General features: G+C 37.7%; 1 protein-coding gene across 1 annotated transcript in view; it reads left to right on the top strand.

Moving 5' to 3' along the window:
• si:dkey-240h12.4 (death-associated protein kinase 2) overlaps positions 1 to 15,592 on the top strand; it is a 34,188-nt gene extending 18,596 nt beyond the window's left edge. Inside the window, exons 6-12 of the mRNA XM_005465584.4 lie at positions 2,773 to 2,821; positions 3,041 to 3,067; positions 3,304 to 3,456; positions 4,723 to 4,768; positions 4,854 to 4,943; positions 13,259 to 13,345; positions 14,056 to 15,592. Coding sequence (XP_005465641.1) covers positions 2,773 to 2,821; positions 3,041 to 3,067; positions 3,304 to 3,456; positions 4,723 to 4,768; positions 4,854 to 4,943; positions 13,259 to 13,345; positions 14,056 to 14,136 — 533 coding nt within the window. The 3' untranslated portion in view covers positions 14,137 to 15,592. The remainder of the gene's footprint in view (positions 1 to 2,772; positions 2,822 to 3,040; positions 3,068 to 3,303; positions 3,457 to 4,722; positions 4,769 to 4,853; positions 4,944 to 13,258; positions 13,346 to 14,055) is intronic.
• Positions 15,593 to 16,074: the final 482 nt, after the last annotated feature.

Raw genomic sequence — 16,074 nt, 5'->3', positions numbered from 1 at the left:
GACATGGTGGTGGTTGGGGGGGGTACTAATAGTAATAATAAACTAAGACTCCTTACAAAAGTAGAAGACACGCGAACCAAAGATTTACAGTTGTAACAAATAATACCAATAATATACTTGGAACAATCAAGAAAAGAAGACTGGAATTTAAAAAAAAACCCCAAAACTCAGCCTAGCAAATATAAAAAAAAATTAGAAAATGAGAGAGTGAAAACGGACTGAAAACTCAAAATAACAAGAATTCAGAATACACATTATAAAAACCATAGATCATCACAGGAATCGCTGGTTTACATAGTGTAGATGGTGCCACACTAAAGTTATTTATATTTTGTGCTTAGATGGAGCTCCATATTGCGTTTTTTTTTTTGTTTTGTTTTGTTTTTTTCTTTTTCTTTTTAGATATAAAACTTTCATTAAATGTTTGACAAAAACAAAAAGTCATAAGCTATACTGTTTTAGAGATGCCTGTGGTGGAGATGTCTGTTCATGACTAATTTTATCAGAATGTTGTTGACTTACGAAAGCAAACTTTTCATTTTTCTGCTCATCTTTTACATTGCTGACATGCTGCATTGTTATGAGTTTTTGCAGTAAGGTTTCTAAAGATGGAAACACTTAACATCAAGTTGTTGGGAAATTATCTCTGTGATAAGATGATGAAGGCTAGATTCATATACAGGGAGTGCAGAATTATTAGGCAAGTGAGTATTTTGTCCACATCATCCTCTTCATGCATGTTGTCTTACTCCAAACTGTATAGGCTCAAAAGCCTACTACCAATTAAGCATATTAGGTGATGTGCATCTCTGTAATGAGAAGGGGTGTGGTCTAATGACATCAACACCCTATATCAGGTGTGCATAATTATTAGGCAACTTCCTTTCCTTTGGCAAAATGGGTCAAAAGAAGGACTTGACAGGCTCAGAAAAGTCAAAAATAGTGAGATATCTTGCAGAGGGATGCAGCAGTCTTAAAATTGCAAAGCTTCTGAAGCGTGATCATCGAACAATCAAGCGTTTCATTCAAAATAGTCAACAGGGTCGCAAGAAGCGTGTGGAAAAACCAAGGCGCAAAATAACTGCCCATGAACTGAGAAAAGTCAAGCGTGCAGCTGCCAAGATGCCACTTGCCACCAGTTTGGCCATATTTCAGAGCTGCAACATCACTGGAGTGCCCAAAAGCACAAGGTGTGCAATACTCAGAGACATGGCCAAGGTAAGAAAGGCTGAAAGACGACCACCACTGAACAAGACACACAAGCTGAAATGTCAAGACTGGGCCAAGAAATATCTCAAGACTGATTTTTCTAAGGTTTTATGGACTGATGAAATGAGAGTGAGTCTTGATGGGCCAGATGGATGGGCCCGTGGCTGGATTGGTAAAGGGCAGAGAGCTCCAGTCCGACTCAGACGCCAGCAAGGTGGAGGTGGAGTACTGGTTTGGGCTGGTATCATCAAAGATGAGCTTGTGGGCCTTTTCGGGTTGAGGATGGAGTCAAGCTCAACTCCCAGTCCTACTGCCAGTTTCTGGAAGACACCTTCTTCAAGCAGTGGTACAGGAAGAAGTCTGCATCCTTCAAGAAAAACATAATTTTCATGCAGGACAATGCTCCATCACACGCGTCCAAGTACTCCACAGCGTGGCTGGCAAGAAAGGGTATAAAGGAAGAAAAACTAATGACATGGCCTCCTTGTTCACCTGATCTGAACCCCATTGAGAACCTGTGGTCCATCATCAAATGTGAGATTTACAAGGAGGGAAAACAGTACACCTCTCTGAACAGTGTCTGGGAGGCTGTGGTTGCTGCTGCACGCAATGTTGATGGTGAACAGATCAAAACACTGACAGAATCCATGGATGGCAGGCTTTTGAGTGCCCTTGCAAAGAAAGGTGGCTATATTGGTCGCTGATTTGTTTTTGTTTTGTTTTTGAATGTCAGAAATGTATATTTGTGAATGTGGAGATGTTATATTGGTTTCACTGGTAAAAATAAATAATTGAAATGGGTATATATTTGTTTTTTGTTAAGTTGCCTAATAATTATGCACAGTAATAGTCACCTGCACACACAGATATCCCCCTACAATAGCTCAAACTAAAAACAAACTAAAAACTACTTCCAAAAACATTCAGCTTTGATATTGATGAGTTTTTTGGGTTCATTGAGAACATGGTTGTTGTTCAATAATAAAATTATTCCTCAAAAATGCAACTTGCCTAATAATTCTGCACTCCCTGTATATTTTAAAATCACCTGAGAAATTTTGACTTTTCTTTCCGAGGTTTCTGTGTAATAGACGTTAATCACTTTCAAATGTGTACATAGGCTATTATTTTGTGATCACAGCCAGTCTGGTAGCCACTTGCAATTTATTAGCAATGTAGATGTATTATTACTATTGTTATTATTGTGTTGATGCACCCACAATCATCCAGGTAAGGAAACCCAAAAAGTTGATTCTGTTCATCTGGACGTAGCGTTTTCAGTGGGAGAAACATTTTGTCACTCATCCAAGTGACTTCTTTAGTCTCTGCTGATTGGAGGTTTCCCTAACCTTATAAAGAGGCTATCACACAAACTTAAAAGTGGAGGATAAGAGATACTGTGTTTATATCTTACTTCACGTGCTAAAAATGCTGCTAACAAAAGTGTCTGTTGCAAGTTTAAGGAAAGTACATAAAAGAGCTGCACCAAAGTTATTTAGAATCGAATCATGTAAGTTAATAACCAACCCAACACAATTTCTCTATCTTTCTCCATCTCTGCAGCCCCTGAGGTCATCAGCTGCCAGCCTCTGAGTACAGCAGCAGATATGTGGTAAGCATTCTCTACTGACAGCTCCAGCGTGTTCAGGCCTGTTGTGAGCATTACTCTCTGCACAATATTTCAGTTGGTCATAGCAGAATAAACACAACTATACAGGGTTTAAACAAAACTGAATCACTGTCTTTTTCTTACATGTTGTCATACAGTAGAGTTTTTTTTGTTTTTAATTACGCTTCATGTCTGCCTGTGCCTTGTTTTATGTTTCTTCAGGAGCATTGGAGTTATTACCTACATATTGTAAGTTGTAAGTGTTTGTGTGTTGGGTGGCTTCTAAAGTATATATTTTTTTTGGATTGTATACAAGCATCTTTTGATTGTATTTTGGCCTTTAAAAGTAAAGGTACACTTTTTCACTTATAGATGGGAAATTGAAGAATAAAGTATAAATCTGTTTTAATGCTCAGATGAAGATGTCAGACATGACATGTTGACATGTTGTAGTTTCACTCCTAAAGTGTATTGTCTTTTCTCAGATTGAGTGGTTTGTCACCATTCCAAGGCGACACTGATGAAGAGACTCTTGGAAACGTCATTGCCATGAAATATGAGTTTAATGAGCACTACTTCAGCCTGACAAGCCCCATGGCGAAAGATTTCATACAGAAACTGTTGATGAAGAATCCAGAGTATGTCATTAAAAATACAATATTTTACTTGGGCAGATTAGTCTGAAATTTAATGTATTCCTTTGTTCAGTAATTAGGAATGTAATATCGAACATCAAGATTAGGACTTCATGTCAACTAGTCCCTTAACACTAAGCACCAGGTATCCATAGTCTAAATGTGGGTGTCCGGCTAGTTGGTGTGCACTGTACACCAACTAATGAGACAAAGAATGACAAACGGAACAGCATTTGTCAGAAAGATTGGAGAAAATTTTCTTTAAGCAAACGTCCCAGTGTACTTGAGATCCAGCAACACTGTCAGACGAAAACCGGTTCATCCTAAGGACAAAACTCCAAACCACAAACTAAACAAGGTACTGTATGCTGTGCAGTGCAGTAAGGAGTGCTCAGACCTCTACATTGGAGAAACTAAACAGCCATTCCACAAAGGCATGACACAACATAGAAGAGCCACCTCGATAGTACAAGGCTTATCTCGACATCTCCACCTAAAGATAAAGATCACTCTGTCGAGGATGCCAGTGTTTACAGTTTGGACGCAGAAGACAGATTTATGACAAAACAGATGCAAGTGAAATACACTTAAATCATTGTTATCTTAATATTCTTTAGTTTCTTTGACAGCATCCAGAAGTCATGGAGTGTTCTTCCAAACTTGCCTTTCCTGCTACTTTAGTTAGTAGTTTAGATTGTAGCTAAATCTGCTTAAGGATTATTACAATATATTAACTAATAGTCCTTTTCCATTAGTACTTACTCAGATTAGATCGGATCTGATCGGATTGACTCGACTTAGATCTTTTTGGGGTAACTGGTACCGGGTACATTATTAGTACCTACCTAAGTGATCCGAGGCAATTCGAAAATGTGACGTCAACAGACTGCATTGGCTAGTCAGTGTCGTCACTCTGTGAGTCATGTGAGCAGCTCGTTTACAAAAATCAAAACCACCATTTTTGAAACCCGGCAACGAGAGAAATGGTTGCACAACAAAAACAACACCGTGATCCCCGCGCCTGATAAAAAGCCATACATCGAGCAGTAGGTATACCATTGCCTCGATGTCCTCCTTTGTTGTGGTGTTCATGTTGCATACGTATAACGTCATGGGATGTTCGGCCATGTTGCTTTAACTACCTCACGCCATTAGGTAAGGTTGTTAGGAATCGAAAACGAATCAATCTGAGTAGGTACTAATGGAAAAGGACTATAAGACAGTTTTCCTGATCTCTCATCATTCCTTATGTGTTAATGCATATTGCAGAGACAGAATGACAGCTGAGGAGTGTCTGCTTCATCCATGGATTAAGGTTAGCACCAGTCTGTCATTTCTTCTGCACTACTTTTGTTGTTGTGTTACCGTGTTGTCAGCCATACATGTTGTCATTGTTTCAGCCCATTACACCTAAACAGGCTGCCAAAAGAAATCGATCCTCAATCAATATGAAGAACTTTAAGAAGTTCAATGCCCGAAGGAAGTGGAAGGTGAGTCCGGATATTTATGCTAAGAGATATTTTAAAGCATATTTTTGTGCTTTAGACCAGCAGTAAAACCAAATTAATCCATGTATCCACTTTTAAAGATCTGTAGCTGGCTAGGCCCCTGTAGTTGGTGTGGGCGAAGTTAGGATAGCCACCTTTAGTGCTCTCCGAGCAGATTGAAAACAGGCTGGGTGGGTTACCGTGAGGAGAAAGCGTAGTCCTAAACAGAAACCCTGGGTACACTACCAACCTGTTCACGTCTCTAACAGTTTTTGCCCACTCGGGGACACACCCACCGATAAGAATTCTCTGGTTCCTGGCGATACTGTTTTGAGACATGTGAAGTTAGAGACACAAGTAACCATAAGGAATTGTCTTCCAGAGGCCATTCATTGTTATCAGGTTGTTCTAAAAGCTGCCTTAAGAGCAATCTGTTAATCAAAATGTTGCAACAAGAGTACTGACAGGGACTAGAAAGAGAGAGCATATTTTGCCCAGACTGGCTTCTCTTCCTAGGCTCCAGAATCCAGAATTGAATTTAAAGTCCTCCTCAAATGCAAGGTCTTGGAATAATCAGGCTCCATCTTATCTTAAAATGTTCCTTTATCCTAAAGCAGGGGTTGGGAACTCCAGGCCTGCAGGTTTCAGATATCACCCTGGGTCAACACACTTGAATCACGTGATTAGTTCATTACAGGCCTCTGGAGGTCATTTAGCCATTTAAATCAGCTATGTTGGCTCAAGTACACATCTAAAACCTGCAGGACACTTGGCCCTTGAGGCCTGGAGTTCCCCACCCCTGCCCTAAAGCATATAGTTAGTGCTGGATCAAATGACCCTGGCTGTAGAACAGGCAGTAGAACAGGTCATCCACTGATCGGAAGGTTGGTGGTTCGATTCCTGGCTTCCCCTTAGTCTGGATGCCAAATATCCTTGGGCATCGGAGGATGTTGTGTCTGTCACTTCGACAGTGCAAGTGTAGAACATGGGGCATTTGGCCTCAATGTCCCCAACCTTGGATTGCTGTCAATGTTCAGCTGGAGGTGGGAATTGAAGATCTTATACCTTGTATCTTGTACCCGCACAATATATATTTGTGTGCATTAGCCCTGTCTGGCACCCTTCATCACCACCAGGTTGTAATCAGTTGTTCTGTCTTCACCTGAAGCTACATCTACACTAATCCGGATAAATTTGAAATGGGATACATACTATCATTTTTAATCATTTCAGAACACTTGTTCATCCACACTGAAACGACTGCAATGGCTACGTTCCTGTATTGCACATGCGTGAAACGTAAGACGATTTGACATGCGTTATTTCTGTCTGCCGTTTATTTACTTTCCGGCTCTTTGAAACGCTGCAGCAAAATGTCAAGGAAAGGTTTTTTAAATCGACTGACAATGAGGTGGAGTTGTTGCTGTGAGTAACACAGAAGTACAAAGATGCAAAAGCGATTGAGAATTAAAGAATTTGAAGAAAAGCTATCTGGGGCACGTAGAAACTGATATTAATCTTTAATAGGGCTGTCAAAATTGAGAGCAAACAAAGCAACTGCAGTGTATTGCCCTCCGCTTTCTTAGTCTAATTGGTCACATGACTACATCATATGATTAAAATGCATCAGTGTTTTCTGCGGTTACGCAGTCCACACTGCAACGCGAAAATGGCGTTTTCAAATGTATCCGCTTTGGAGAGCGTTTTCAAAAAGCTCAATTTTCCTTGACCTTGCGTTTTCAAATGAAAATGTATTAGTGTGGACATGGCCTGAGTGTCCTGAGATCTGATAAGAGGGCAGGCCCATGTCACCTTTTCAGGCTCCACCGGTTGGGCCCATTGGCTTCATGTCCAGCCAGGTGTTCTCTCTTAAGCTTCCTCCCCAGGCCTGGCTTTAGGGTGGAGCCCCAGTAACCTTGTTCATGACAGGGTAAACTTTTCCCTGGATCTTAGCTCTTTCTAAGGGGTGTGCAAATTGCTCTTTGTCTGGCCCCTTACCCAGAATCGTTTTGCTTTGGGAGACCCTACCACAGCATCTGACAACATAGCCCCTGGGATCACTGGGACACAAAAACCCCTGTAACCAAAAAAAGATGGCAAATTATGGAGTGTCAAACAACTTAATATTCATGAATATACTACATGATAAAAGTGAGATAAATTAAAGAGCTTCTTGATCCCACATTGCAAATTCTCAAGTACACTCTAGTGATGTGCCTTTACTGGGGGTAAAAAAAAGATGCCCCTTACACGGGCAGGCAAATGCATAGAAAGTAGTTAGTGTGAATGCTTGTAAAAGCATTCGCAGTATTGTTGTTGTAATTAGTGTGAATGCTTGTAAAAGCATTCACAGTATTGTTCTTCTAATCTTTATTTTTATCTATTCCGTACGTTTTTTGGCATCTAACTCCTTCAAAACCGCTCAACTTAGAAAAACCATTCAAACACCATTAGATTCCTCTTCTTTAGGACATGACTGCTTCTACTTTTCTCATTTTTAACATTTATATTTTTAATTTTATTTAACTTTTTTCAACAAAAATTTCCCATGTATTTCAATGGGGAGACCCTTCAAATTCTCATTCAACTTACTCATTTTTAAACTCTTATTACTTCCATATACGTTGACATAGAGCCACCATTCAAACTTTAAAACGAAGACAAGACATTCAACTATTCAACTTGTATTTATCTTTTCAATATCTATTATACTTTTTCTTCAGTTCCAGTTTAAGTTTCATGATGTTTTTTCAGCCGTTTCAGAGATTATAATGGGTGTGTATGGGACGGAATGTTGGGGCTAGAGTGAGACAGCTCAACTGCTAGAGTGAGAGGAGCAAAAAAATTAATCTTAAAATCTTTTTTAAAACTGCTGCTGTGTCCGCGGCGTTTGCTCTACAGGAATGATTTTACCCTCAAAACGTAGCCATCGCTGTCCTCTTTCACCCGATGTGTTTACTATTGTCCTAGGTGTTATGGTTCTTTCATAAATGTCACCAATGCACAGCCTCCTCCCGCCAACTCTTCCATAGACTCTAATGTTAAAATGGCTCAGAAGGTTCGTTTGAAAATCAGAAGTACAGGCTGTCTTTACACTGTCACCACATCCATATATTAAACTCCACAGGCATGAAAACTGAGAATTCAGTAGACTAGACATTGCTGTCGCTCACGGTGAAAGAATTTTGTCAATACGATGTGTACTTTTCATTTGGGAACGATTTGTTTGGGGCTGACTTTTCAGTTCATTTTAAGCAGCAAAAGTGAGGTGCATGTCTGTGTGCGTGTGTATGGAGCCATTGGGTGCAGTCACTATAGCAACCAGGCTCACACCTGCCTGCCTAACGAGCTCTGTCTCTCACTCTGCCAAGATTCATCTTAAACACTTCTCTTTCAACTGCTGCTGTGTCCACAGTGTTTGCTCTACAGCCATCATTTTACCCTCAAAACGTCGCCATCGTTGTTCTCTTTCCAACACTGTGTCTTTCAAAGCTCAGAGATGTAAAGTTTTTAAACTGTGTGTATCCAAGTGGAGGGATCACATTTTAGTCATTCAGTGATTCAAAGAATATGAACTTTTAATATTCATTCAGATGTTTTCTGACTCTAAATTTTCTTTTCTCATTACTTAGGTTTTTCTCATTTACATTTAAAACATTTTCAGCTATTTTCCAACTTCTTCTCTGTGCTTGTCAGCTTTTAGCAGTTCAGCTTTTTTGTTTTCAGGTGCAAATTTCTGTATTTTTCATCTCATTCAACATTTTTAACTTAAAATTCAGCAATTAATTCTTTTCAATGCATATATTCAGATTCAAGCATTCACACTGCAGTTTCTTCAGAAAATGCACTTTCTAGTCTTTATTAGTGTGAATGCTTGTAAAAGCATTCACAGTATTGTTCTTCTAATCTTTATTATTCTTCACACTTATTATCTATTCCGTACGTTTTTTGGACTCTATCTCCTTCAAAACCGTTCAACTTAGAAAAACCATTCAAACACCGTTAGATTCCTCTTCTTTTGGAATAGTGTGCTTGTATTTTTCTCATTTTTAACATTTATATTTTTAAAATTATTCAACTTTTTCCAACAAAAATTTCCCATGTATTTCAATGGGGAGACCCTTCAAATTCTCATTCAACTTACTCATTTTTAAACTCTTATTACTTCCATATACGTTGACATAGAGCCACCATTCAAACTTTAAAACGAAGACAAGACATTCAACTATTCAACTTGTATTTATCTTTTCAATATCTATTATACTTTTTCTTCAGTTCCAGTTTAAGTTTCATGATGTTTTTTCACCCGTTTCAGAGTTTATAATGGGTGTGTATGGGACGGAATGTTGGGGCTAGAGTGAGACAGCTCAACTGCTAGAGTGAGAGGAGCAAAAAAATTAATCTTAAAATCTTTTTTAAAACTGCTGCTGTGTCCGCGGCGTTTGGTCTACAGGTATAATTTTACCCTCAAAACGTAGCCATCGCTGTCCTCTTTCATCCAATGTGTTTACTATTGTACTAGGTGTTATTGTTCTTTCATAAATGTCACCAAAGCACAGCCTCCTCCCTCCAACTCTTCCATAGACTCTAATGTTAAAATGGCTCAGAAGGTTCGTTTGAAAATCAGAAGAGTATGGTGTCTTTACACTGTCACCACGTCCATATAATAAACTCCACAGGCATGAAAACTGAGAATTTGGTAGACTGGACCTTGCTGACGCTCACGGTGAAAGAATTTTGTCAATACGACTTGTACTTTTCATTTGGGAACGATTTGTTTGGGGCTGACTTTTCTGTTCATTTTAAGCAGCAAAAGTGAGGTGCATGTCTGTGTGCGTGTGTATGGAGCCATTGGGTGCAGTCACTATAGCAACCAGGCTCACACCTGCCTGCCTAACGAGCTCTGTCTCTCACTGTGCCAAGATTCATCTTAAACACTTCTCTTTCAACTGCTGCTGTGTCCACAGTGTTTGCTCGACAGCCATCATTTTACCCTCAAAACATCGATATCGTTCTTCTCTTTCCAACACCGTGTCTTTCAAAGCTCAGATATGTAAACTTTTTAAACTGTGTGGATCGAAGTGGAGGGATCACATTTTAGTCATTCAGTGATTCAAGGAATATGAACTTTTAATATTCATTCAGATGTTTTCTGACTCTAAATGTTCTTTTCTCATTTTTTAGGTTTTTCTAATTTACAATTAAAACATTTTCAGCTATTTTCCAACTTCTTCTGTGTAAACGTCAGCTTTTAGCAGTTCAGCACTTTTGTTTTCAGGTTAAAAATTCTGTATTTTTCATCTCATTCAAAATTTTTAACTTAAATTCAGCAATTAATTAATTTCAGTGCATACATTCAGATTCAAGCATTCACACTGCAGTTTCTTCAGAAAATGCACTTTCTAGTTATTAGTGTGAATGCTTGTAAAAGCATTCACAGTATTGTTGTTGTAATCTTTATTAGTGTGAATGCTTGTAAAAGCATTCACAGTATTGTTCTTCTAATCTTTATTAGTGTGAATGCTTGTAAAAGCATTCACAGTATTGTTGTTGTAATCTTTATTATTAGTGTGAATGCTTGTAAAAGCATTCACAGTATTGTTCTTCTAATCTTTATTATTATTATATATTCCGTACGTTTTTTGGCATCTAATTCCTTCAAAACCGTTCAACTTAGAAAAACCATTCAAACACCGTTAGATTCCTCTTCTTTTGGACATGACTGCTTGTATTTTTTTCATTTATAACATTTATATTTTTAAAATTATTCAACTTTTTTCAACAAAAATTTCCCATGTATTTCAATGGGGAGACCCTTCAAATTCTCATTCAACTTACTCATTTTTAAACTCTTATTACTTCCACATACGTTGACATAGAGCCTCCATTCAAACTTTAAAACGAAGACAAGACATTCAACTATTCAACTTGTATTTATCTTTGCAATATGTATTATACTTTTTCTTCAGTTCCAGTTTAAGTTTCATGATGTTTTTTCAGCCGTTTCAGAGTTTATAATGGGTGTGTATGGGACGGAATGTTGGGGCTAGAGTGAGACAGCTCAACTGGTAGAGTGAGAGAAGCAAAAAAATTAATCTTAAAATCTTTTTTAAAACTGCTGCTGTGTCCGCGGCGTTTGCCTTACAGGTATGATTTTACCCTCAAAACGTAGCCATCGCTGTCCTCTTTCATCCAATGTGTTTACTATTGTACTAGGTGTTATGGTTCTTTCATAAATGTCACCAAAGCACAGCCTCCTCCCTCCAACTCTTCCATAGACTCTAATGTTAAAATGGCTCAGAAAGTTCTTTTGAAAATCAGAAGAGCATGGTGTCTTTACACTGTCACCACGTCCATATAATAAACTCCACAGGCATGAAAACAGAGAATTTGGTAGACTAGACATTGCTGCCGCTCACGGTGAAAGAATTTTGTCAATACGACATGTACTTTTCGTTTGGGAGCGATTTGTTTCGGGCTGACTTTTCTGTTCATTTTAAGCAGCAAAAGTGAGGTGCATGTCTGTGTGCGTGTGTATGGAGCCATTGGGTGCAGTCACTATAGCAACCAGGCTCACACCTGCCTGCCTAACGAGCTCTGTCTCTCACTGTGCCAAGATTCATCTTAAACACTTCTCTTTCAACTGCTGCTGTGTCCACAGTGTTTGCTCGACAGCCATCATTTTACCCTCAAAACGTCGCCATCGTTGTTCTCTTTCCAACACCGTGTCTTTCAAAGCTCAGAGATGTAAACTTTTTAAACTGTGTGTATCCAAGTGGAGGGATCACATTTTAGTCATTCAGTGATTCAAAGAATATGAACTTTTAATATTCATTCAGATGTTTTCTGACTTTAAATTTTCTTTTCTCATTACTTAGGTTTTTCTTATTTACATTTAAAACATTTTCAACTATTTTCCAACTTCTTCTCTGTGGATGTCAGCTTTTAGCAGTTCGGCACTTTTGTTTTCAGGTGAAAATTTCTGTATTTTCATCTCATTCAACATTTTTAACTTAAAATTCAGCAATTAATTCATTTCAGTGCATACATTCAGATTCAAGCATTCACACTGCAGTTTCTTCAGAAAATGCACTTTCTAGTTTCCATATTGAAATGGTTAATTTTTTTGGAATGCATTACAAACTAAAAGTTTCTGCAGTGGTGAGCAATTATTTTTCAGCATTGTCAATACATTTTATGTTTTCAGATAATTATTGTCATGTTCAAGCTGGAGTAGCCAGCAACACTGGCTCAACAGCAGTTCTGCTCATTTAGTAAAAATACTACAATTATGGCAAGTTGTTACTGTTGCATTCAAAGCAGTATTAGGGCCACATTAAGAAAAAAAATATTATTCACATTCTGCAAATAAAGCAGAAATTTCAAGACTAAAGTCAAAACTCTATTTCGAGAAATAAGTCAAAATTCTTCTTGGAGGAAAAAATTGAAATGTGAAGTTGTAGAGTCAAACTGCACTGGCTTCTATACTGTCAACAAAATGTTTTGTGTAGATGAGTTTGTGAAAACGTGCTTAAGAATCAGATTTAGTTACAAGAAAATTATTTCTCTTTTAGCACATAAACAGGATGTGGTGATAAGTATAAGGACACTGAAAATATGGTCTGAAAGATGCATCAGGTGAGAAGGAAAAAGCACATATACTTGGAAAAGTGAAATGGATTTGTACAAAATGACATAGCTGGCATTGGACAGATGCAAGGATAGCAATGGTTAAATCCTCATGTAATAAAGAGGATGTATGCTGTATTGACTTTAACTCCACATTTCAACTTTTTTCTCAAAAATATTATTTTAGTATAATTTTGAAATGCACACTATTTTTTTTTCTAAATGTGAGTGTAAAATACTCCATCATGGTTACATGTACTGTAAAAAAATAAAAATAAAAACATCCCCCCCTCCCCCCACCATTAGCACAGCCCTGTGAATGTTAAAGAGTACGTAAGTATAAATAAATGAGTGTTCTTTGGTCTTGGAGGATGGAAGCTCTTTTATTGTTAAGAACCTTTTTTGGTCTCTGGGTCATGGCTGGAATAAATAAAAATCATGTTATTGTATTAAAGTTCGTAGATCCATGGTGAAATTGCCAAGCACACACATACGTTGTTCAAACAGACCATATAAAGAAAAAATGATCTCCAAACGTAATGCTTTGTGGTTAACCTGCATACCAGTTCAGCAAATTACTTTTATAATTAAAGTTCACATAATGGGTTAAAAATTAACATTACTTTAGAAGAAACTGAGCTGATGTTATTTGTTATGGATGTAAAACATTCTTTCTTGTCACCTTCTAGATGTCTTACAATATGGTGTCAGTGTGTAATCGGCTCGTAAATTTGAGACTGCTGTGTAAAGACACCTCGAGTCCAGATCCACTACAGGTGAGACATTATATTTAACTGAAAAGTGGAGTTAGATTAATTGGAGAATCTAAATGTGAGTGCGAGTGGTTGTCTGTCTCTGTGTTAGTCCTGTATCTGGCTGGTGACCTTTCCAGCTGGGACCCTGCCTCTCACACTGGTATCTGGGATAGCCCCCCAAACCCTTAGTCAGCCTTGTAGTCATATGTCAAAGTGTCCTTGGGTGAAATAATGAACTTCAAAACTGCTACTGACTACGGTAGCCGTAATGCTTCAACAATCTATCAAGCGGTGCAGCTTTTTAGCTTACCAAAGTCGTACTAAAACATTTTGACAGATTTCTGAGCGCCGTGTACCACATAAAATCGGTTCGAGGTCAGAAAGCACAACCAAAATTAATACATAAGGTGCACTGTCAATTTTTGAGAAAATTAAAGGATTTTAAGTGCGCCTTATCGTCTGAAAAATACGGCTGTTATTGTTACGTGCTTTGAGGTATTGATAATGTGCATTAATACATTTCTGAGTTACAAGTGGGTGGAAGAAGAAAATGTTAATACATGGATGGAGTCAAAGAAATAACTGTTTTAGAAGTGTAATGTCAGAGTTGAAGTTAGGTACATTTTCAAATAGTATAATTCAAATCTGCATTACAAGCTTCATGAGGCACAGTCGTGCAGATTTATAAGTGAAAAGTGCTGACAGTGGGCTGTAATGATGCTTTTGTGCAGAGGCAATGTGAAAGCGACGTAGAGGACACTGAGAGCAAGCCGGCCTCGCTGCTACGGCGAAGACTCAGCAGCAGTTCATAGAGTTGACCAGAGGAAAGCAGCAGCGAAGTAGAACAGAGAAGTCCAAGCTGAAGCCGAAGATGAGGTTCCCTGAAACCAAATGATTTCTGTTACCTTGTTCGAGTGTGGGTGACCTAATGTTGTTACACACTCGAAATTTCAGAAGTGCCTGGAACAGAAGCGTGTCCTCATTTGAAGTGTGTTTCTTTATGAAAGACTTTAAAAAAATAATCTGTTGGAAACTTTGGGTGGGCTGTGTAGTCATATCTTCAATGATTCTTTATCAGTTATAATGTATGTGGATAGTTACAGTTTTTGAAATGCCTCTGATAACAAAATGTGGCAAGAAAAGCTTTTTTCTGTGCAGAGCAACCTCAAACTAATTTTATACCCATGTCTTCCATGCCTTTTTCAATGACCGTAATGCTTCTTGTTATCAGCCAAATGGAAATGCTTGGTCTGTTCCTGTTTTAAACGTTACCGAGTGATGTCCAACAACTATAGACTACAACATGACTTGTACCTGATTTTGGGCAGCTCATGGCAACACTAGCAAACAAAAATACCATTATCAACCAATGTTTTCATTACCTGTTTGTTTATGTTTAGGCACTGAAACTGCTTACCTAGGGTTAGGAAAGGATCGTGACCGCTTCACAACATTAACAAAAATGTAAAAGTTAGAGTTTTTCCTGTTTTAGCAACGGCCTCCATTTTCCCAGTCATTATATCAAAATGAAAATGTTTCACAGATTTACACTCACTCACTCATAAACAGCTATTGTTTTTACAGTTTTCAAACCACTACTGTCATTTTCATGTTTGTTTAAGGCTGAAAACATTGGAAGGTTTTTAAAAATGTAATTTCTTACATTTCACCAACTACAACTACTTGAGATGAACAGACTTCAATCTACTGCTGCGCTCCAAACTATTGTTGTAAGTGTTTAAGATTTTGTACTGCAGATGAAAATATACAATTATACTCTGTTCTTAATAACTTATAAGCACTGCATCACTTGTCTTTTGATGTATCATTTTGAAATGGCACAATCATACATGTACAGGTCATTACATACAACAATTTGTATTTTTAATGTAATTAAATGTCTGTTTAATGTCATGTCTGCTGGCTTCATCCGAGGCTTGAACAATTAGTATTTTTAAATACTGCCAAATTTCCCACTTTGTCTTTTTCTCAGCTGTGTCTGCCTATTTAGGAACTTTCTAACTCCTGACATTTCCATTAATACCGTTTCATGACAGCAATGAGCTATATTTGGCTACGTAACCCTGTCTCAGTTCTTTTAACAAGGAATCAGGAAGTTGTGTTCTTCTGCGATGTTGTGTTTACAGACAGCATTTTAATCATTTTTCTTTTCTAGGTGTAAATGTGACAGGGCTCGGTGCTGGTTCAAACTGTATAAGCTGCTTCAAGCGTTCTTTGTGAAGAGTCACATTAAATTACTAAAAACATTTACTAAAATTGCTGAGATGTACTATTTTAACAAGCCTTAATTATTTTCTAAATAACTAAAAGGAATTAAAATTGAATTCATACATGAATATACTGATGCATAATCTCCAGAGACCTAGAAGAGTTAGATTTTTGTTTAGATAAGTAAGAAAAACAATCTTCCCCAAAATTGTTTATTTTTTATTTTCTTTCTCTTAAAATGGGCACCAGGTCTTAATTTATCACAATGATACAAGGGCGTAGATTTGGTTTTGGCATTGGTGGGGACGGATGATTCAACCACCGAACCCTGCCCTCTTTCTTCTTTTTTTCCCTTTTTGTCTTTGCTTCTTGATTTAAAAAAGGAGAAATATACTTTATGCTATTGTACATGCTTTTAAACCATTTAAAATTACAATTCATAGTTTTATATGTGAATTATTATATAATGTTAAATTACTATTAAACAAATGACTAAGTATTTTAGGCTTTAGTTTACTTCA

This window comes from Oreochromis niloticus, unplaced genomic scaffold (assembly GCF_001858045.2).
Source record: "Oreochromis niloticus isolate F11D_XX unplaced genomic scaffold, O_niloticus_UMD_NMBU tig00007802_pilon, whole genome shotgun sequence".
NCBI classification, from domain to species: domain Eukaryota; kingdom Metazoa; phylum Chordata; class Actinopteri; order Cichliformes; family Cichlidae; genus Oreochromis; species Oreochromis niloticus.
The sequence above is the reverse complement of the archived record's forward strand: the minus strand, read 5'-3'. Positions and strand labels throughout refer to the sequence as shown.